General features: G+C 50.3%; 5 protein-coding genes across 5 annotated transcripts; 4 read left to right on the plus strand and 1 right to left on the minus strand.

Moving 5' to 3' along the window:
- Positions 1-829: 829 nt before the first annotated feature.
- N7533_012444 (pirin family protein) lies at positions 830-1,738 on the plus strand (the record flags this gene model as incomplete). Its single annotated transcript, XM_057109094.1, has 1 exon — positions 830-1,738. One exon carries the CDS (start codon positions 830-832, stop codon positions 1,736-1,738), a length of 909 nt encoding a protein of 302 aa, XP_056954195.1.
- A 632-nt stretch (positions 1,739-2,370) lies between these two features.
- rad7 (uncharacterized protein) lies at positions 2,371-4,072 on the minus strand (the record flags this gene model as incomplete). Its single annotated transcript, XM_057109095.1, has 2 exons — positions 2,371-2,718; positions 2,777-4,072. 2 exons carry the CDS (start codon positions 4,070-4,072, stop codon positions 2,371-2,373), a joined length of 1,644 nt encoding a protein of 547 aa, XP_056954196.1.
- A 1,276-nt stretch (positions 4,073-5,348) lies between these two features.
- N7533_012446 (DNA repair protein RAD16) lies at positions 5,349-8,036 on the plus strand (the record flags this gene model as incomplete). The annotated part of the gene is made up of 1 exon (XM_057109096.1): positions 5,349-8,036. One exon carries the CDS (start codon positions 5,349-5,351, stop codon positions 8,034-8,036), a length of 2,688 nt encoding a protein of 895 aa, XP_056954197.1.
- A 1,288-nt stretch (positions 8,037-9,324) lies between these two features.
- On the plus strand, positions 9,325-11,066 carry N7533_012447 (C2 domain protein; the record flags this gene model as incomplete). The annotated part of the gene is made up of 2 exons (XM_057109097.1): positions 9,325-9,822; positions 9,873-11,066. 2 exons carry the CDS (start codon positions 9,325-9,327, stop codon positions 11,064-11,066), a joined length of 1,692 nt encoding a protein of 563 aa, XP_056954198.1.
- A 792-nt stretch (positions 11,067-11,858) lies between these two features.
- On the plus strand, positions 11,859-15,613 carry N7533_012448 (putative ARF GTPase activator (Csx2); the record flags this gene model as incomplete). Its single annotated transcript, XM_057109098.1, has 4 exons — positions 11,859-11,922; positions 12,122-12,165; positions 12,236-14,085; positions 14,158-15,613. The coding sequence occupies 4 exons, from the start codon at positions 11,859-11,861 to the stop codon at positions 15,611-15,613; spliced, it is 3,414 nt and encodes a 1,137-aa protein (XP_056954199.1).
- Positions 15,614-22,282: the final 6,669 nt, after the last annotated feature.

A 22,282-nucleotide genomic window follows, 5' to 3' on the forward strand; every position in this document is an offset into this window, starting at 1 on the left:
AGAAAAGGCTGAAAATAATCGTTGTTTCTCTAGTGAAAGCCCTTCTACTTATATCCAGGCTACTGCTAGTATTTCATATGAGTAAAAGTGTGACGTCGGGAAATACCAGACTCAAGTTGGGAAATACATCGCGTGCATTCAAGTTCTCATCCACTACATACCTAGGTAGGTATGACCTCGGGAGAGGAATTGTAAGATGTATCCTGACCTCGTAGTATTCAATTGTTATTCCTACTATCCTAATATCTATTCACAGCTCAGCTGTACTCCGACCAATAACTATACACGTGACCCCACGTGATCCGACATTTATCCGCCTCGGATATATAGAATAAGAGCTAACCCCTTACAGTTTAGCGCTATGCTGACTCTGGTTTTGGTCAGCTTCGTAATGGCCGTCAAAGCGCCGGGTGATTCGCCAATGGCACCGCTGACTGATTTCTGACAAGTGCTTTGTCGCTTGCGATGGATCAGTATTTATGAAGCTTGACTAACCGCTGACTTTAGCAATTCCAGTTCAATCCTAAGGGCATTGGAAACTTCGAGTCTTTCTCCCAAAGATCTATAAAAGGCCGCCATCTCATTCATGAAGCTACTTCTGCCTTTATTAATTTGCATCACCGCAATCCTCTTTACATATCGACCTTCACCTTCAACCCAAGACTCCATTATAAGCTATCTACAACAGCGCGCTCCAACAAGCCTGTTACAATTTCTCAACTTCACAAACACACCACCTAACACCGAATCTTCGAAACCCTCCAACTTAAACATACCACAGCCAGTGGAACTGAACCACCCATCTCCAATTATCCCCGCAATAACAAAAATGTCCGCCGCCCGCGCCATCCGCCAAGTCTTCCTGGCCATCGAGCAAGCTGAAGGCGCAGGCGCCCGCGTCCGCCGCTCAATCGGCACCCCCAAGCTCCGCAACTTCAGCCCATTCCTAATGCTAGACCACTTCACCATCGGCAAGGGCGCCGGTTTCCCAGACCACCCCCACCGCGGCCAAGAAACAATTACCTACCTACTCTCCGGCGGCGTCGACCACGAAGACTTCGCCGGCAACAGGGGCACGATCGGACCCGGCGATCTGCAATTCATGACAGCGGGCCGGGGAATCATGCACGCGGAGATGCCGCACGAGAACGCGGACGGCAGTCCGAATGTCGGCATGCAGCTCTGGGTCGATCTGCCGAAGGAGTTGAAGATGTGCGAGCCGCGGTACCGGGATCTGCGCAGTGGGGAAATTCCCGTTGCGACTGTTGATGAGGGCCGTGTTCGTGTGAAGGTTATCTCGGGACAGTCGCATGGGATTGATTCGGTGAGGGATTTGGCGTATACGCCGGTTTGGTTGCTTGATGTTACCATTGCGCCTGGGGGAAGTATTAAGCAGCCGCTGCCGGTTGGGTGGAATACGTTTGCTTATACGCTTGAGGGGGAGGTGGTTTTTGGGTCGAATGATGCTACGCAACGGGTGAAGGAGTTTCATAATGTTGTTTTTGAGCAGAGTGGGGATTTTGTGGAGGCTTCTGTTCCTAGGGATGCGGAGGGTGGGGCGAGGTTTATCGTTGTTTCGGGTCAGCCGCTTGATCAGAAGGTTGTGCAGTATGGGCCTTTTGTGCTGAATAGTCAGGAGGAGGTTTATCAGGCTATGGTTGATTTTCAGAGTGCGCAGAATGGGTTTGAGAAGTCGCGGAATTGGCAGAGTGAGATTGGGAAGCGGATGGGGAACTGATGAGATAGGGTGATTTATTGTTTCTTGTTTATATGCGTGAAACTTGGATGCATGTGTTGGAGTTTGATTGTGATTTATTGTATAGTTAAATAAGATCGAATGAGTTATGATTTACAAGAATGCCTATTTGGTATGATAAAGCATTTGTAATGAGTGGCGTTTCGCCCACTGCTTCCTGGTATTGTTTTGGTCAGGTTCTCGGCCATCTACATTAGCCAGTGTAGCGAGATCGTAATTTGGATTATCGGTGAAACAAATAGGGAGCCTAGTATACAACCAGAAAATCGCATTGGTAGTAAATTGACTATCTATGACACTGACGCTGTGTGTCATGATTAAACATGGGAAAAAATTGCTAAGAGAAGTTGGCCGGCCCAGGCACTTAGATGAGAAAGGGTTGAAAAGGCAATAAAATTAAGATAACAATAAAGGCTCGTTTTCGTAAGGTCGTACCATGCTAAGTACGCCATTTCCGCTTCGGTTAAAGATGAGATCTAGCTGGCCACGAGGGTGGTTGGATAGAAAAGGAAAAAGGTGACGTGTCTGATATAACAACACGCATTGAGAAGAAAATTTGTCCCTGTAATAGTAAAAATCTATCAAGGCGACGCTAAAAGACCCAGGTCTTCCAATCACATAGTCTCTGCTTGTGCGATGCCCTTGAAAGTGGGTTCGCTCACAGTACCAATCACAGCAACGCCCATATTCACTTTCAGATCACGTATGTTGAAGCAACCGAAGGCAACTAATTTTGTGAGAGCTGGACAGCAACGTACAATGCACTGAGCAATATAGTCATCCACGGGACCAGTGAATGAGATATCGAAATTCTTCAGGTGTGGGTATCGCTTGTTCTCGTCAAAGACCGTCTCGAAGGCGTCGCGTGATATGTGGCGACACGATGCAATACTCAACGACTGGATTTTGGATCCGGAGTGCTCCATGAGGGCAATAAAGCCATTTGAAGCCAGTCCAATTGGCTCGGGGGGGACCAGCGGGGTTCGACATGTCAACGTCTCGGAGCGCATAGAAATCCACATAGGTCAAGGGTGGGTTGGACCAGTCGCGGAAAAGGGAAGTCAGAGCTTGGTCTGTGCAGAGATCATTGTTGGTGAATCGTAGCTTTGTTAGACTGCGGCAGTGGTCATGAATGGACTGGAGCAACGTGTCATCGGCATTCTTGAATTCTTGCAGAGACAAAGTCCGAAGATTGGGGCCGACCGAAGAAATGATCTTTAAAAGAGGTTCGGGTTTAGTGTCCTGGGAAAACCATAATGAAAGATGTTTGAGTGCCTTGAGTGATGATATTGCCGTCAGGGTCTCATCGCCGATTTTCACAATGTGTTGGAGTTTTAGACGCTCGAGTCCAGTGCAATTCTCGCACATAACTTCAGCAGTTTTATTATCGAAGGCAGCATCGAGATCCCATAGCTTTAAGCTTTGGAGACGTGGTCCCATTTTGATAAAAAACCGGCGCCAGCAATCGTCGGTCACCAGGTTTGGGGCACGTAGATGTAGATCTCGAATGCTCTTGTTGTTTTCAACCATGTAGTCGAATATGTTGTCCTTCATTGGAGTGACGAATCGGAGGTTGAGTTTGATTAGATCAGGCATCAGTGCAAGGATCCTGTGATAATCGTCCGTTTGCAGTTGGGCACAGTCATATATATTGAGTTCCCTGTGGTTTCGACGAAGAAACAGATTCAAAATCCTCGGAGTAACTGCTCGCCTCTTGGATAGGATTTGGCTTAGACGGTGCATCACAGGCGGAGGCAAGTCACCAAATTCTTCCACGTCATCAATGCTCTCGGCAACCTTCTTGATGCACATCTCGAGGAGACTTTGAGCACCGTGAGGAGTCTCTCCGTCGAGAAGTTTGGTCTTGTTTTGGCGTCGGCTAGGTCCGGAAACGCGCTTCTTCGCAGGTGCTTTTTTGCCGTCGCCCTTGACTTGTTTTTTCGAGCAATCTGCACAAAGAAGACCCCCTTCTGGACCGGCCTTGCTATACGAAGTAACCGTGAAACGCTTGCCGCATATCTCGCAATTCTCCAACTGACCAGGGGCTGGGCGCGCTTTATCGTCAGCGATCTGATTAGCAATCCAATCGTCATCATCATCAGGCTCGCCAGTTTTTCGTGCCTTGCGACGAGCAAAGTCCTTGGTTTTCTTGATTCTCTCAATTGTTTGTTGGCGCTTGCGCTTCTTCACTTTATCCTCGGGGGGATTCTGGCTCTGGTTCCGGCTCAAATTCGGAATCTTGATCTTCTGCAGCTGCAGCAGTTGTTTCTCCATTCGCTTGGCGCGCCGCTTCGGATACTCGGCGGTCGTAATCATCGCGGATTTGGGCCGCAGAGATGTTGTTAGACTAAGAGATCACAAATTGATTAGTTTCCCGCTGGCAAGGTATTCGGAAAGGATGGGAATCCGGGAGGGTACCACTCACAGCAAGGAAGTCAGTCAGGGCAGAATGTCTAATGAGATTATGTTAGTAAGTTTACACCGATATTCTTAGAGGAGTAAGCATACGGGCCCCGAATGTTTCTGCTTCTGTTTGCACGTCGATCAGCCCTACGAAAAAGAACGAGATTAGCCAGGTTATAAAACATAGAACATCAACTAACAAGTACTCACATGTCGATGACCAGAAGTGTGTAGGAAAGAAGGAAGGAGGAAGGTGGCGAATGGGTGAATGACGGCAAGATGGGCCCGGCCAGTCGTGGCAGTTTCGCGTTGCACTTAACGCGCTCTTATCGACAATGTGATACCTCCGATAAGTGACGACAGTGTACCTGAGAGTAGTTTGATCACCGATCCCAGATCGAAAAAAAATGAGTCAATGAATGAGAATGGAATGAGAAAGAAATTATTTCCAAGGCTGATCAATCCGGAATCAACCAAACTTTGCATCGGATTCGCCTGCGTGAAGAGTTTTCTTGGGTTTCTTGGTTCTGGATCAGGCACTCTCTCCTCTCCTAGGCTCCCTCTCTTTTTTCGATCGATCCATCCCCATCCAGAACCACCTTCCTCTTTCCTTCTCGCCTTCCCCTGTTACGTTCCCCTCACCTTACATTCGCTTGTTCTCAAAACCTCGTTTCTTTGTTTCCTTCTCAATCAAGCACTTGGGTGATCTCAATCTTATCTCTGAATCATCATCAAATCGTCGCGTCGAATCCCGCGTGTTTGGCATAGAGCCTCATCTTCCCGATTGGACTTGAGTACGAATTTCCTCTCCCACCCTTCTCACTCTTGGATCAAACTTCCTCTTCCTTTTCCAGTCTAGAGATTTGAACTGACGTGTCTCCAGAATTAGTTTCAATCGACTCCACGCTCTTTATCATCCCCGAACCGCTCCCTCCCAATTCCCTCCCTATTCGAGTTCACTCCCTCCCAGCCGGCTTCATCCGCTTTGCAAAATGAGAAGACGATCCCAGGCCAAAATCATCCCTGATTCGGAGAATGACGCGCCATTCAGCGAGACGTCATTAAGGGGTTTTTCCCCCTCCGTCGATCGTCTCGACAATCGGGCGGGTCACTGCATACCAATCCCCGGACCCACCACAACACTAAGAATACCGAAAGTGAAGACCCGATCAACTCGATCACTCCGAGAATGACAAGACGCCGGGCAGCAGCCAAGATCGAAGTCATCGTCCCCGGCAAAAAAAGCAACTCGCCGAGTGATACTGCGCAAAGCTCGCTCAGCGGCACTCCTGGTACAAGCACGCCGGCAACCAGTGTTAGCACTGGTATGGAATCGGATGCGAAAAAGACTAGAATAGTCTCCAGTGCCCGGAAGACGATCCATCCAATCGCTGCCAATGCCAGAGCTAGACCTCAGCAGAAGCGTGGCACAAAGAGATCGGCATCTGATATGGCAGCCGCCAATACCCAGGATGATGCGGCTCTGGCCGAGGCACTCCAACAGGAGGAATACATGGCACCGGCTCCAAAAAAGCAAAAATTATCAAATCAAAACGCTCGTACTTCAAAGCTGCAACGATTCCAAGACATTCGAGGAGGATATGAGGTTTCGGACTCGGAAGATGATCTTTCCGATGACCTAACCTCCGACGAAGAATCGCGCCCGCCATCGTTGATTACCGACGAGGGAGACATCTGGGATTCAGAAGAGGGAGATGAAGATGACTACTTGGAAAATGCCAGAGCTGAAGCTGCCGCGGAGGTCAGTGGGGCCTTGTATCAGTTTACGTCCGGTCCGTCTGCATCTCCCGACCCTTCGTCTGATCCCAATGCCGTGGGACCTAGTTTCGACGAATCGGAAGATTCCGAAGTTGATCCCGATGAGCATCCGATGAGTTGGGATGAGAGGCGCAAAGCTGGGCGCGCGGCTAAGGAGCGGAAGAAGCTGGTCTCAAAGCATCCAGTTGTAGAGACCATGTGGGACGAGCTCAAAGCCCAACCCATTCTTGCTCCAGCACCCGCTCAGCAGCCGTCGTCAATTACTAGAAAATTAAAGCCTTTCCAGCTGGAGGGCTTGAGTTGGATGATTGAGCAGGAAAAATCGTCATACCGAGGTGGCTTGCTAGGTGACGAGATGGGCATGGGAAAGACCATCCAAGCGGTGTCTCTCATCATGTCCGATTTTCCACAGCCCGACCCCACCCTTGTAATTGTGCCGCCCGTTGCTTTGATGCAATGGCAGAAGGAAATTCAAGAATACACTAATGGAAAATTGAAAGTCCTCGTTTATCATGGCTCTGACTCAAAGGTGAAGAAACTCACCGAGTCGGATCTTCGAAAGTACGATGTCATTATGATTTCCTATTCGAGTTTGGAGTCTATGCATCGCAAGCAAGAGAAAGGTTGGTCTCGTGGAGGGAATACGGTCAAGGCAGACAGCGTCATACACTGCATTCACTACCACCGACTCATCCTTGACGAAGCTCATAGCATCAAGCAACGTACCACGGGTGTCGCCAAGGCTTGCTTTGCCTTGAATGCCAACTTTAAATGGTGTCTCTCCGGTACCCCTGTGCAGAATCGAATTGGCGAGTTCTTTTCTCTACTTCGATTCTTGCAGCTTCGACCGTTTGCGAGCTACTTCTGCAAACAATGTCCCTGCGAGGAACTCCAGTGGATGGCGGACAGGCAGGGGCGTTGTACGAAATGCAACCATACAGGTTTCAACCACATTTCCGTCTTCAACAAAGAGATCTTGAACCCGATCACGGAAGGCAGAACCCAAAAGGAGCGCAAGGAAGGGCTGGCGAAACTCCGCCTCATCACAGACCATATCATGCTTCGACGATTGAAGGAGGAGCATACCTCGTCAATGGAACTCCCACCGAAACGAATCACCATCCACAACGAATTTTTTGGGGAGATCGAGCACGACTTTTCTCGTAGTATCATGACGAACACGGGCCGTCAATTCGATACTTACGTGAGCCGAGGTGTTATGCTGAACAACTATGCCAACATTTTTGGTCTGATTATGCAGATGCGTCAAGTGGCTAACCACCCTGATCTCATCTTAAAGAAACAGACCCAGCCTGGCCACAATGTCCTCGTGTGTACAATCTGTGATGAACCGGCCGAGGATGCAATTCAATCTCGTTGCCGCCACGACTTTTGCCGGCGATGTGTTACAGACTACGTCGAGTCTTTTGGCTCGAAGGATACTGTGGAATGCCCTCGCTGCCACATTGCTCTGTCGATTGATCTGGAACAGCCAACCAAGGAACAGGAGGCCGAAAGTGTCAAGAAGACGTCGATCATCAACCGAATCTCCATGGAGAATTGGACATCGTCAACCAAAATCGAAACCCTCCTTTACGAACTGTACCGACAGAGAAGCAAGAGCCACACTCCCAAGTCGATCATTTTCTCTCAGTTCACGTCCATGCTCCAGCTCGTGGAGTGGCGCCTGCGTCATGCCGGATTCAACACCGTCATGCTAGATGGTACAATGACTCCCGCACAGCGACAAAACTCTATCAACCATTTCATGACTAATGCGGATGTGGAGGTTTTCTTGGTTTCGCTCAAAGCTGGCGGTGTTGCGTTGAACTTGACCGAGGCGTCTCGCGTCTTCATCGTGGACCCATGGTGGAATCCTGCGGCAGAATGGCAGAGTGCCGATCGCAGTCACCGTATTGGCCAGCAACGACCCTGCGTGATCACTCGATTGACGATCGAAGATTCGGTCGAATCTCGAATCGTGCAGCTCCAGGAGAAGAAGGCGAACTTGATCCGAGGAACCATCAACAAGGACCAGGCTGCGGCGCTGGAGAAACTCACCCCGGAGGATATGCAGTTTTTGTTCCGTGGCTCTTAGACCTTTAACGAAGACATCAAGATCGGTCGCTGGTGCATTGACAACTGGAGGGGTTCCCACCTCTGTTCGCTTTCACTGTGCGCCCGGGTTTTGACGTACTTTTTGCCATGTAGGCAGCAGAATATGACCTCACGAAAACGATACTGTATTAATTCTCGCTCTGTTTTTTTTTTGAATGATGTTACTCCCTGAGTCTCAGTTAGATAGCTAGTTTACCTACGATCAATTCTTACCAATTTACTTCCCTTCAGCCCTATGTTCAGCCTTGTTCTCAGCCTTATACAGTATTCAGCCCTATGGTTCGTACCAATTTCACAACCTGTTTGAAAAAGAAGAAAAAAAAGGGCAAAAATTGTAAATTCCCGGGATGTTAATTTCCCTGATACGCCACCGTCGTCAATCTCTTCTTTCTCCACCGGGGGCCCTCGTGGCTGGCCCGACGTCACCAAACATCTTTTACCGAAACGGGAAACGCGCCCTGTACCTCTTTAGCGCGAGATGACCTCACGAAAGAGTTATGTATAACTTTGACTTTTAATTTCTCTTCCGGAGGTTGCCTTTCAAGGTTTCTTAATGAATATTGGATCTCTCGAAAGTGCTTGTCATTACATGCATTGATATTATCATACTAGTGTTCTATGGAGTACCGAGGCTGTCTAGATCGATTAAATTATTCTTGGCATCGGATATCCCACTCACTTTCGAACTTGAAATATTCAATTACGTACATTTCTCTAGTCTATGGCGTATACGTAGTGCGGAGTAGTCCATCCTTTGTTTCATCGCATATAGATCGGCAGGCCAACCAGTGGTACTCATGTAGACCAGGTACGTAGTTACGGAGTAAAACGTATGTACTACCAGGAACGTATGAGCGCATTCCTTGGCAGCCGCGGTTAATGCTGTTGCCTACCTTTGGTACTGGGTAAGGCTGAAGCTTGGTTCGTTGCGACTTGCCCCACTAATAATGTAGGGACGGGGTACTAATGTAAGTGGAATGTCGTGCTGCCCTGCGATCTTCCTCCTTTTCTCCCTCGACCCGCTTATATTGTTCCTATTCTTATCGAACCATGTGCCCCCGCGTCCCACGTTTATCCTAAGTTGACCAGACTGACCACCTCGAGGCACTCCTCCTCCTCCCTCCCCTCCTCTTATCTACTCCACCTCCCCCCAACTCTCACCATGGCGCAAAAGGTCGACCAATACGGCCCCAAATTGGTCGAAAAGGCCGACAAGCTCCAAAACCGCCTCAGCATGAAAGCCGACTCCCAACCCGCTGGAGGCTTCGATGCGACTCCCATCCCCCCCAGCCCCACCAGGCTACACCCTCAAATTCACCTTCCACCGCGGCATCGACCTTCCCGTCGCCGACTTCGGCAGCTTCTCCTCAGACCCCTACGTCGCAGCGCAACTCTCCGTCGACCTCCCACGCCGCCACAAGCAAGACCCACCAATCCGCTTCCGCACCCCTACAATACGCAAAGATATGAATCCTGTCTGGGAATGTGAGTGGATAGTCGCCAACGTGCCCGCCTCAGGTTTCCAACTCAAAGCGCTCGTCATGGACGAAGATCCCGCAGACCACGACGATAAATTGGGGATCGCGTTCATTGACGTGCCTCACATTGATGACGCCTGGCCTGGCTTTAAGGAGCAGTCCTTTAAGATTAAGAAACGCTTTGGCAGTAAGCGCGTTTATGTCTTTACAAATGTTTCTGCCTTTGCGACGGGTCACCATAAGGAGTCGTTTCTCATTGCTAGTATTGGTGTCTCGGGAGGACGCCTGGTGAGCAGGGCGGGCAGATCTATACCGCCGGCCCGAATCATTGGTTTAAGCACTTTTCGCCGCTTATTGGGCGTTTGGCTGGGACGAAGGATCGTGTTGAGACGACCGATGGGAGTGGGAAGGCTATTAGTCGATACAAGTATGTTTGTCCAGCGCAGCGCGCATCGCATCGCATCGCATCGCCGCAGCCGACCTATGCTAATATTTATACTTCCTTTTCCTCCAGTTTCCAAGCCATCCAAATGCAACTGTCCGGACCAGTCCCGTCAGCCCTTTATCACCGCTACGTCGAATTCAGACCCTTCATCGCAGGAATGTTCCAAGCACAGAGTCTACGAGGAAGAATCCTGCACAAAGCACTCCACCACCAACACCAGCGTATCTATAATTTCGACCGCTCAACCCTGCACGGCGTCTTCGACGCACCCTGCGCGGAATTCACGAAGAAGTTCCTCGAGTTCGTGAGTTATGGGCAGGGCGGGCGCATATTCACGTACGTTATTACGTTGGATGGACAGTTGCGCTTTACGGAGACGGGCAAGGAGTTTGGCGTTGATATGTTGAGTAAACATACGATGCATAGTGATGTGTCGATTTACATTGCGTACTCCGGGGAATTTTTTATTCGGAGGCGTGTGCGGCGGCATAGGTCGAGGTCGGCGTCGCGGTCGCGGTCGCCGCGTATTGAGGGGGGTATCGCTGTTGATGAGGAGGAGGAGGAGCAGGATGCCAGTGATTCTCTTGAACAGCATGACCATGACCATGAGAATGTTTCCGTTGCGCAGGATGTGTCGACTGATCCGGACGATTATGAGCTATTTATCGATAATGATAGCGGGACGTATAGGCCTAACTCGGAACTTCTGCCGCAGCTGAAGAAGTGGCTGCAGAGGAATTTCCCGGGGCTTCATGTTTCGACGCTGGGCAGTCAGGAGGATGCGGAGGTTATGGGGCGGATGAAGGATGAGCAGCGGAGTTTTAAGAAGGAGCATGGGTATTTGATTACGTATTTGCAGCAGAGTTCTGCTTCTTCGTTGTCGATTTCGAGCTCGGATGAGGATGAGCTTAATGAGAGGAATGCTGAGGCGAGCTCGAATCCGAATTCTAGGAGGGGGATGTCGAGGAAGGTTCATGAGATGCGGGATGTTAAGGGGCAGATGATGAGGTGGGTTGAGGCGGATGGTCCTGATAAGTCGAAGGGGAAGTATGCTCGTGAGCGTGCGTTTTCGACGGGGAATGCTTAGCTCTGGTGAAGTGGTTGATTGATTTCTTTTGTTGTGATGTTGTTATTGTTGTTGTTCTCTTGGTCTGGAACCGGGATGTCACGACGTTATGATTCACGGTTATACAATATGCAGTCTATTCATAGTTGAGTCTTAGTCTAATGGTAATCAGAGATCACCTAGGCAGATCATGAGATATTGGCAGTGTATAGTGTAGTGTATACTAGTAGAATTTTAAGTGTCCTCTGACCTGGTCATTCTAGTAAAGGGACACATGACACTACACTATACTACTAAAATGACACCGCACTAACTACACTGATATAAGACTACTAGTACCTATAGGCACACTAATAACATGACACTACTACTGCACTGCACTGACTGACTCATATGAATGCTGGCGCCTTTGGGAGAGGCGCATGGAGGCTGAAACAAAGAGGTTGCTCCGCCCCTCAATGGAATAGTAATAAATAGTAATGTAGGCAAAGGGAATTAGATCATTTAGAATAAAAGATCTCTCTGCAAAGTACAAAGTACAAAGTGCAAAGTACAAAGTGCAGAGTGCAAAGTGCAAAGTAAAATACAAATACAAATACCAAGTCTTGATCCCCACTGTTCATCGAGTTAACTTCGACTCCACCTCCTCCACCTTCCTCCGCCCCCTCCCTCAATCACAACCTCTTCATGACGGATTTCTCTCCTTCGCTTCCTCATTCCCGGCCATCCGACTTCGCACCCTTTCGTCGATGGCCGATTGACTTGGTGTTGACCCTCCCTTCTCGCGCCGTGACTTGATTCCTCTGCGCCATCATGGGCAATGTCGCCAGTCGCCTCGACGATGCAGGAAACTTGTTCTTCAAGGATCAGAATCGATGTATGTCCAAGAACCGCAGATTCTATGCTTTGATTTCTACTCTTTCCACTCTTTTCACTCCTTCCACTCCTTCTACTCGCTTTCCCCCTCATACTAACAAACTCCGACCATAGTCTCGATCGCATCGGTCACCATCAGCAACTCCCGACGCCCTCTGTTAACCCTCTCCCCGAACGCGTTCCTGCGGTCAGGTATATAGCGAAGCGAGACCCAGGCGATGACACTCCTATTGAATATATCCAGGTAGGTAACCCCCGTGCGACCGCTGATTATACTGGTATCTCTGGCTCTGGCTAACCCGCGATCAACACAGGACCCCGATGTCCCTCCCTCCGCTGCGAGCCCGACCTTCTTGCTCCGTCTTTCAAATGACGAGGAACTCATCTTTAACTTCACCTTCATCCTCCGCCAAACAGCGACCGGTAACGTCGCGGGTTCCACCGTCAATGGAGTTGCGACCTCGCTCCCTGAGGTAGCCAACACCAACCTCACCGGGCTCACCTTCGCCCACGCGTCCAACTCCAAGGAACTAGACAACCTAATTACGCGAGAATTCCACGCCAACCCGAACCTTCAGAATAATTCCAACGTCCAGCTCATTGGCGATTTCTCGACCGATGGGACCCCTTCCGTCTCGTTCGAGTGGTCCTGGAGGTGGAAGCCTCCCAAGACGACAGAGGATAAAGGTGGTGGCTGGCGGAACAGTTGCAGCTTTCTGGACTACGATTCAAGGACCAACCGCCTCAATACCCTCGCGCATTTCTCCTTCTGGGTACACAACTCGATTCGGCCCTTGCCCAGTCCGCTGATGATGTCGCCGAAACTCGAGTTGCCCGTGCCTCCTCCCCGCAGTCGCATTCCTTCTACCCAGTCGGTCATATCACAGGCTAGTGATAGCGAAAATTTCTCGAACCCGAATCTCCCTTCCATCACCCCGCCTGAGTCTTCCGAGGGCTTGCCGCCGCCTCCAACTGCGCCCCCACCCCCACCTCCCGTCAAGGTGGACCTTGCTTCTCGTGCCGGAGAAGATATGAACGTCGAAGATGGACCCCTGTTCCGAGCCACGATGAAAGCCTTGGAACAGAAGACGGGAAATATGCGGACAAAAATAAAGAAGGTCCTGAAAAAGGCAGAGGCTGCGCAGTCCGCACAAATGACTTGCAACGACGCCATGGAGGGGTTCCTGGGTTCCTTGAACGAAGCATCGACATCTAATGCCAACGCTATTCAACCTGCTCTAGATCACTACTTTGAAAAGATCGCCCGTCAGATTCAACATTATGAACAGCTGAATGCTCTTCAGCTGCAGAAGCTCGTCATCGAGCCTCTGGTCAAGCTATACACTAATGATATCAAACAAGCGGAATCGAAAAAGAAAGATTTCGACGAAGAGAGTCGTGATTATTATGCCTACGTCAGTCGGTACCTCGGGCAGCGACAGGATTCGCTCAAGGAGAAGAAGCGCGCAGAGAGCGACTCCAAGTATCAGGCCAAGCGCCGCAACTTTGAATTGAGGCGCTTCGACTACTCGTCCTTCATGCAGGATCTTCATGGAGGACGCAAGGAACAAGAAGTCTTGTCGCATCTGACTAAATATGCAGACTTCCAAGCTAAGAATTTCTTGGCGGCTGCCAAGAAGATTGACGAAATGGTCCCTCAACTGGATTCTTTGGTTCATGAGGTTGGCCGGGCGGACAAGGAGTTCCAGTTTAAACGGACTGAGCGCGAGGAGATTCGCAGAGCTCTGGAAAAAAATAGCAACCCTTACCTTGAGCCCGATGCCACCGCCGGTCCCTCAAATGTGGCCGCTACTTCCACTACAGCCTCTAACGGAGCTGCTTCAAATGAAACTGAGCTTGGCCGAGCTGATAGCACCGGCTCTCAACTCCGGGGAGTTATCAGCAACAGCTCCTCCGTTTCGTCTCAGGCCAATGCCGGCTCGGTTAGTTCCGCTGCTGGCATATCTGCTCCTACAGGTAGTGCTGGATCTGCTAGTGGATCTGGTCAAAACCGGTTCAAGGGCATTCGTGATCTAGAGGAACCTACTTCCACCGGAATCGATCGTAGTGTTGGTCAGCAGCGAAAAGAAGGGTTGTTGTGGGCGCTGTCCCGTCCCGGATCACACATGGACCCGAAGGGTATCAACAAGCAGGCCTGGCACAAGTAAGTACTAATCTAGCCTCTTGGCATTTGCTTAGCTAGTTTCATAAACTAACAAACATCTTCCGCCCGCAGATTCTGGATTGTCTTGGACCAAGGAAAGCTCTCGGAATACAGCAACTGGAAACAAAAACTGGATCTGCACATGGATCCCATCGACCTTCGAATGGCGTCAGTCCGAGAAGCTCGTAATGCCGAGCGCCGTTTCTGTTTCGAAGTGATCACTCCCCAATTCAAGCGCATCTATCAGGCCACGTCGGAAGAGGATATGGCGACTTGGATTCGATCCATCAATAACGCGCTTCAAAGCGCCGTTGAGGGACGGAGTATGCCGCACGCGCCTCCCGTGTCTTCCTCGGAGAAGTCTTCGACTGGCCGTGATATCGGTTCGGTACTTACCGGGAAAAGCTCGTCGGTGTCTGGTCATCACTCCTACTCAAATAGTTCCAGCAGTGCCAGTGCCGGTGGCGTCAACCGCCGCACAACAGTTGGAGCAAGACCGAGCTACGTCCGCCATGACAGTAACAACTATGAGGAGAACCCGGCCCGACTGCTCCAAACGGTTCGTGACGCCGACGAGGGGAATAACTGGTGCGCGGACTGTGGATCCTCTTCCAAGGTCGAATGGGTATCGATCAATCTGGGCATTGTACTGTGCATCGAATGCAGTGGCATTCACCGATCTCTTGGCACACACATCTCCAAGATCCGATCCCTAACACTAGACGTGCACTCCTTTTCCAACGACATCGTCGAAATCCTCCTTCAAATCGGCAACCGCGTCAGCAACATGATCTGGGAAGCAACACTCGACCAATCGCTCAAACCAATCGCCAGCTCCACCCGCGAACAACGCCTAAAGTTCATCACGGCGAAATACGTCGACAGAGTTTACGTCGAGGGCGTCCCATCCCCACGCTCCCGCTTCGCAACACCAGACGAAACCCTCCTCGCATCCGTCAAGAAAAACGACATCCAAGGCGTGCTCTATGGCATCGCGTTGGGCGGTAATGTGAACGTCCCCGATCGTTCGAGAAGTACACCGGCTATATTCCTCGCTCTGGCCGCAACCGACCCCGCCACGCCCGGCTCAATACCAACGCCCACCCCGACTTCCTCTCTCTCCGCCCGCTCCGCCGCAAAAGCAATCCCCTTCCCCATTGCCGAACTGCTGGTTCAGAACGGCGCGGAGATTCCTCCCCAACCACCCTCCATCCCCCTGTCCCCGGCCGCACAGCTATACCTCAGTCAGCGCGTTACGCGGAATCCGGGCTTCAGCGCCCCTCCCGTCCCTAGTGGTGGGAGATCGGTGCTAACCCCCAATGATACCCTCGGCTCGCTGCCGACTATTCGCTCTGCGAGTAAGGATAGCTCGTCTGCTTCTTCTGTTGCGTCGCAGGCGCCGGCTGGGGCTGGTGGCTCGGGCTCGGGCTCGGGCTCTGCGGAAAGGGAGAAGGAGAAGTTGTCGAAGCGTGGGAGTGCGGGGGCGAGGTTTGCGGGGAAGGTTGCTTCTCTTGGAATTGATCGATAAATCAAATCACTGCAACCTACTTTTGCAAAGTACATGGATTGTTTTTGGTTTTATTTTGTCTGGCGACGTTGGTGCTTTGCTTAATTCTAATTATATCCTCCCTTCCTCCCTCACTCACCTCACTTACCTCACTTACCTCCCCCCATCCCATCCTGCTCTAATGAGACTCGCATGAACATTTCTTTTTTTCTTTCCTTGATGATGATGTTTTCTGTTTCCTGTTTGTATGGCTTGGCTTGGCTTGAAATTTTGTATTTGCCCTTTTTGGGCTGTGACGTGGTTTCTTTTGACGCTGTCTCTTTCTTATGCCCCCGTAGCCTGGCCATTCTTCTTTTTTTTCTCGCTGGAGTGGCCTTTTTGATCGCGGGAGATGATAGCCCCCACCCCCCTTCTTCTTTTCGTGTTCATCTGCCATACCGATGTTGGATTGGATTGGCTTTTCTTTACCTTGCCCTTGATTAACAATGAATCTGTTTTCAATGGGATTTTTTTCTTTTCCTCTCTCCCCTTTTCTTCTCTATGGTTGTATGTTCTCCTACTTCTACTCTACTTTACTTTTGTCGTTGAATCAACATCTGGTTTGACGGCACTCGTCTTCTCCGAATGGACGCTCAAGTCGGAGAACCTCTTCCCTTATCTGGTATTGATGTATGATTCCATGGCTTAGCTCCCATTTAATGGAACTGGCTGTTACCTTCGGAACTGGAACCGTGTTCTTTTCCTTTTAGATTTTGGGGAGCAGTTTAGTGGTAGGATATACAGTGCCCTATATGACGAATCGAATATACCAGATTTGCCTGTAAATCTAAAACTTGAAGGGACTCAGGACCTGGATGTTGTGTTTGGTATCTACATAGCTCTTGTGTTTGGGGCTCAGGGACCTTACTTACTTACCCCTTGTGCGAGCGGCCCATGCGAATCAAGGATTCATCCCGTAGATAAAAGTACATCATCTATACAAAGCAGTCAAAGCTGCCAGTGGAGATTGGGTTTAAGCCAATGCATAGATTAACCTAGGTCCAAGTTCCGACCCTTTGCGTGGCTGGCGGGTATACCTCCAGTATGTATGTATTCTATACCTCAAAACCCCCCGTCTGACACCCGCCTAATCTGTCAATGTGACGGGCTACTAGTAATCTGTAAGGCCTGGACTGGACTGCGCGGACTCTACTTAATCAATCACATGGTTGAGCAGGGCTTTGATCCTGACCCGCATAAACGCTACTCGATTGGGATTGGGATCAAATACTATGCACTGTATGTATGTATGTACGGTTCTCGACTTCGACTCGGAAGGCCTATCACCCGGACTAGGTATGTCGCTGCCTGAAAGTGGCGATGTTTTTCCTAGTCTCCTGAGCACGGCCGAGAGCCTGGCCTAGCCTATGTACATACAGTAGTATCTAGGTCACGGTCCGGACCGGATCGGATCTGGATTCGTGCATATCTACACACCTGCAATTGCACCTGACAGTGATGGGAGGCGGTGGCGTCTGGCGTTTAGCGCCAACGTAGATCTGTAAACTCACATTGTGGAAGTGGAAGGGATATAGTATCCGTACTCGGGCCAAAGTACCCTGCTACACTCCGTGCAGGCGGAGGCATTATCAGGTCAAATTCCAAATCATGATCCACCCAGTCCCAGTCATAGCCCAGCCCTACCACGACCCTGATTCTGATTCTGATTCTGATCCTGATCCTGATCCGATCCTACTGTGAGACATGGAATGTATGTACAATGTCGAGCTCTGAACGAAAACGAGCGGAAGGGGACATCCGTGAAGGGGGCGGGGGAAGGGAAGCCCGGCCCCTGCTCAGCTCAACAGCATTTCCCCAATCCAATCACGGGGGACAGATCTGCCATGATCGGCCTCAGGGTTGCGCAGCTCGAGTTAGTACATACATGTATGTACAAACATGTATGTACCTACAGTATGTACATACTTACCATGCACCTACCTCCGCGGGGCTATGCGGCGGTCCAAGAGCGAAAGCGAGCAAAAGCACCATCGCAGCATAGTCAACATGCACAGCCCCCACGGCCAAAGGAGTACTGTAGCATGTACTGTAGCCATGGACGAGCCAGATCGAAGGCTGATCAATGGGTTCTAGGGAGTTATTGGTTCATCGTGATGACTGGGCCAAGGAAACTATACTCAGTCGGGCTTTGCTAAGGGCCTGTCGGTAATAAGCATCTGCAGGGATCGGACAAGGTCCTGTACGGTGCTGTGTGGAACTGCATAGACTACAATGTACAGTACGGAGTACTCCGTACTGTGCCAGGAGATACTGACCTGACCAGACCAGACCAGTTTTCTGGTGGCGATGTACAGCATACAGTAGTACCTTTGCTCACTGGACGGAGGTCTCAGGTCCGAAGGCATCATTGTGACTTCACGCGATGCTGGCGATCAATGTGGGTTGGGTTGGGTTAGGTTGGGTTGGGCTGGGCTGGGTTAGTAATTGTGGTGATATTCGCAGTTTTACATCAGTGGCGAGAAATGGTCCTCGGAATATCTAACGGTGTCTCAACTCAATTGGAGCTCACATTCTGCGGGAAGGTGGTTGACAAACGTCGGTGGTGGGAAAAATGCGTCGTCATTGGTTGAGTGACTCAGGAACGGAGTGTTGGCGGCGAAATGACGTCATGTTTCTGCCTATCGCCCACCGCCCCCTCGAGGGTGGAGTGCCTGAGGCATTTTTGTGCTGATCTCGAGGTACGGAGGACCATACGAATGGGAAAGTGCTGATCGTTTGGGTTTGGCAGAGAAGGTCTAGCGGGTTATCTCCGATGTGTAGATTTGGTCACGCCAGGGTTGTAAGGTGTCGTGTCGATGGTGGGATTTGTATGGAGTATGGAGTGGGTGGCTTTCCACTGCATGGGGCGTGTAGAGTGGCATTGGCATTGGCACTGTATTGGCATCGGGTGGGCTTTCGAGTCATTTGGTTGGGTGATCGAGGTACTTCCATTCGGTCTGAATCATATTTGTCTTTGTTATCTCGATACTGGTACACCGTACCACGGATTGTCGTCCTCAAAAGTTGTACCTCGGAGATGAGGTTAGTTCGGCGAAGTGCGTATAACTGGGGCTCGGGAGCTTCAGTGGCAAAGGGAAATACCCTTGAGGGCCTTTACTGGCTCATGGTGATTTCCAATGGGTGATTTCTAATGGATGAATTGGGTCGATGGGTACGTGTGTATGTGAGTCACATGATATGGAGAAAGAATCCGGGGAACAGACACCACCGATTATTGGCAAACAAGGGTCTCGTTTGCTAGTCAGTTCTGGCAGGTGGGTATATGGTGTAATATGTACACGAGAAAGCAAAAAGCTCGATAGGAAGGATAGTGTTGGAAAGAGCGGGTGCAGACATGTCACATACCTATCTCCCACGGGGACCACCCGGGCACCCCGAGGGATTCTATACTTCTGCCTTCTGATCTCTACTCTCAATCTTGAGCTTCGTACTTCACACATCTCATCGCCACCATCCCACCCTTCCCCACATCTTCTATAATTGCCACCGCAACCTGCTACTAAGTACTTATGGAGATCTTATGGGGACAGCAGTTACCCTTGATCAAATGGCATACAATGAATGACAGGAGATCATCGTGTGGATATTATGATTGGACGGCATCTCCAACCGAAAGTGGGTCCATAACGACCTCCGACCTCGCCTGCTTCGTCTCTCGCGTCTCAAGCTTCCACACCGGCCCATTTCCCACAATTCTAGAGCTTCCAATTGGATGATTCTCCTGACCGCGACTGTCCACTCTCACACGCTTTCTTGTTTCGCCTGGCCATCAGTGGGGTACCGTTCCAGAAATGCTGTGCCCTACGGAGTACAGTACATTATTCAGTTCCCACCTTGCAAGACTCATGAGGTCGAAATACACCTTTTGCGGCGGGAACCCGCCGCACCCGACAGAGTGGTCTGATCGACCTGGTGCCTTGGGTCGCCTCCGAGACTCTAAATCGGACTCGGTACCCTGTGCGACAATACTGCAGACGCGTCTCAAGGATTTTCGACAGCTCTGTATGCCGTTCTTCCTGGCTTGCATGGACCTAGAAGGAATGATTGAATTCCTAACCCTAACGTGGTAATCGCTTGGGCCGCGCCACCACGGGATTCGAGCGGATTGGGTTCCACTCCATTCAGGGTGGGATCATAATCGAGTCTAGTGGGAGCGTACTGGCTGAACCCAAAGTATGCGCGGCCCAACATTGGCTTCTTTACGCCGATTCTCGACTCTCTCTTATTCTCCCCTTGCGCCAAACAAAGCCCCCGTTTCAATTCACGATAAGCCAAACCCCCCGGCATTTTGAGCGCTAGCGTTCCAGGTGTAGATTTCTTCCGGAATGCTCCTATCCAACCGGGCAAAGAGCCGGTGAATGGCGCTTTAACGATATTACTCTTTCTGTAATTTTTTTTTAGGTTCATTTTTATTTCCTCTTTTTGATTGTGTACACACTTGTACCATCTCCACCTTTTCCCCCCCTTCGAACCCCATCCTGACCCATCCCTGACAGTGGCGAACTGGAACACCACCGCCACAGCTTGTGCAGCCACCATTGGATGCTCGAGTTTCTAAATTCGTGCCTTTCTACCCCAATTAGTCGAGGTACCTCAAACGCCAATCGCACTTATTTTCCTCAGCCTTCGTGGGGACCCCCCTCCTACAAGGTCTCCATCAATCTCCATTCATGATCGGCAAATGCCTTTTTGCCTCTACGGAGTAGCCTCGTGGCTTTGACAAATTCCAGTGACATGTTCATATCATTGGTCTGTGAGCCAAGACTTTGTGTTTTTTTTTTTCTCTTTTTCCATTTTCGAAATAATATGCAATGCGTATCCGCGGATCGTCAAGCCTCAATTCCCCACGGCCCTCATCAAGCCACTTCCACTTTTCCGCCTGATTTGAAAAAAAAAGTCCTCAACGATTCCAAGATAAAAATAATAAAGCACCTCCACCACTGAATGACAAGCATTTGTCACTGCAAGAGATCCCGAGACGTGGATCAGCGGAGGGCAGTTCCTCTCCCTGGAAACCCATCAAATCCAATTGACACACCCGCTGGTTTGCCCACAACATCCTCGACCCACTGAGGGTATACTCATCCGAACCGTGCCAAAGGGCTATCTCCGATCCTCTTCGGTCCCATCCGCACTGGAGACCGGTTCTTGAGGTACTTGATCCCAGCCATCTGTCACTCTTCAGCCACATCTGCCAAGGAGACATCCGGTGCCCGAAGTCCATCGAGTCCGCCACTGGGTCACAGATAAGTTCGAGGGCTGTCAGCAAGGCATCAGTGTGTGTGTGTTGTGCGTGTGTGTTGCGTGTTCATGTGGAATTGGGGCTCTTTTCTCCATTTTGCCTCTCTTTTTTTCCCGCTCGTGAGCAACTATTGCTGCATCCACTCGGCTTTCTACGGCGAGCTATATCTTCGTCAACCCGAGGTCTAGCCCCGGGGTCGATTTTCGACTGCCCTTACATTATATTTTAGCTCAAGGTGTGTGCGCATTGTCGCAGGTCACCCCTCGGCTTTCTTCGTTGCATCTCTAAAGTGACAGTGTCCCCAGGTCAGCTTGTCCTGCCCAATTGTCTCTGTCCCCTCCCCCCTCCAATCCACTTTAACTGGTCACACAGACACTTGCACTTTGGCCTTGTCCTCCTATTCTCGTCCCGTTCCCGTCTGGAGCCAAAATCTCGGTATGTTTTCTTATTTTCTTATGTGTTTTTTCTTTGGTACAGGCCCCTCAATTCCCCCTTTGATGAAGTTTCCTGCCCTCATCGCCTTTGAAATTGCTTCCATTCTCTAACGGAAGGACTTCCGCCGAGCTTGATTGGAAAGCGAAGACGAATAGTTTCATTTTGGTGGAGTTTCTCCCTCCCGGGGCTGCTTGGCTAAGCCCTATCTGGCCCCGGCGGTGCATGATTTCCCCAAAAGGCCAAAGTTCAAGCGAGGGCCAGGCAAATGGGCATCTTCCTGCTGAAGCCCCCGGAAGATAAACCAACGCCCCCTTTGCGGCCCCCCGAGGGATTGACACTTGGCTCTCCACTAACGTGACTATCTGCGCACATCCGAGTCTATATTTCCCTGTTTACCTCGTCCCACCTGATGGATTTTTTCTGGCATTTCTCTTACTGCCTTCCAACATGAGCCACATAGTGGCGTTCTTTTTGGAAGAGCACACCGGTTCATCTTCGCTGGCAGTTATGATGCATGCAATCCCAATACTGCTGCATCGTCACTGCTACCCCCCCCCCCTCTACCCTCCTCCCTCCCTTGCGAAGTGAACCCTAACGCACTGAGATTGATTCCTTGTTCTCGAGCCCTTTCGCTCATCTGGCAGACCCCATTTTTTCCAAGCACATGGCGAGGCACATTGTTGTTCTCTGCTGTTAGCTCGTCTCGCTTCTCACACCGTGGCTTTTGTTTCTTTACTTCCCTCATGAGTCTTCCATTGACGATTCTCTTCTTTCCGGATAGCACATTTAACTTCAAGCGTCTGCTGTGAATCAAATTTCCTCCCGTCAGACCGTGGAATTTGACAATACACACAAATATATTGATCTATTGTGTGGAAATACATAATAACTCCTATCCTACGCTCCTGGGATTCGGGATTTTGAGGTATGTCGGTGGTCATTGAGATCTTTTG

This window comes from Penicillium manginii (assembly GCF_028828005.1).
Source record: "Penicillium manginii strain IBT 31320 chromosome Unknown utg000009l:1.0-3297300.0:1.0-3298630.0, whole genome shotgun sequence".
Taxonomy (NCBI): Eukaryota; Fungi; Ascomycota; class Eurotiomycetes; order Eurotiales; family Aspergillaceae; genus Penicillium; species Penicillium manginii.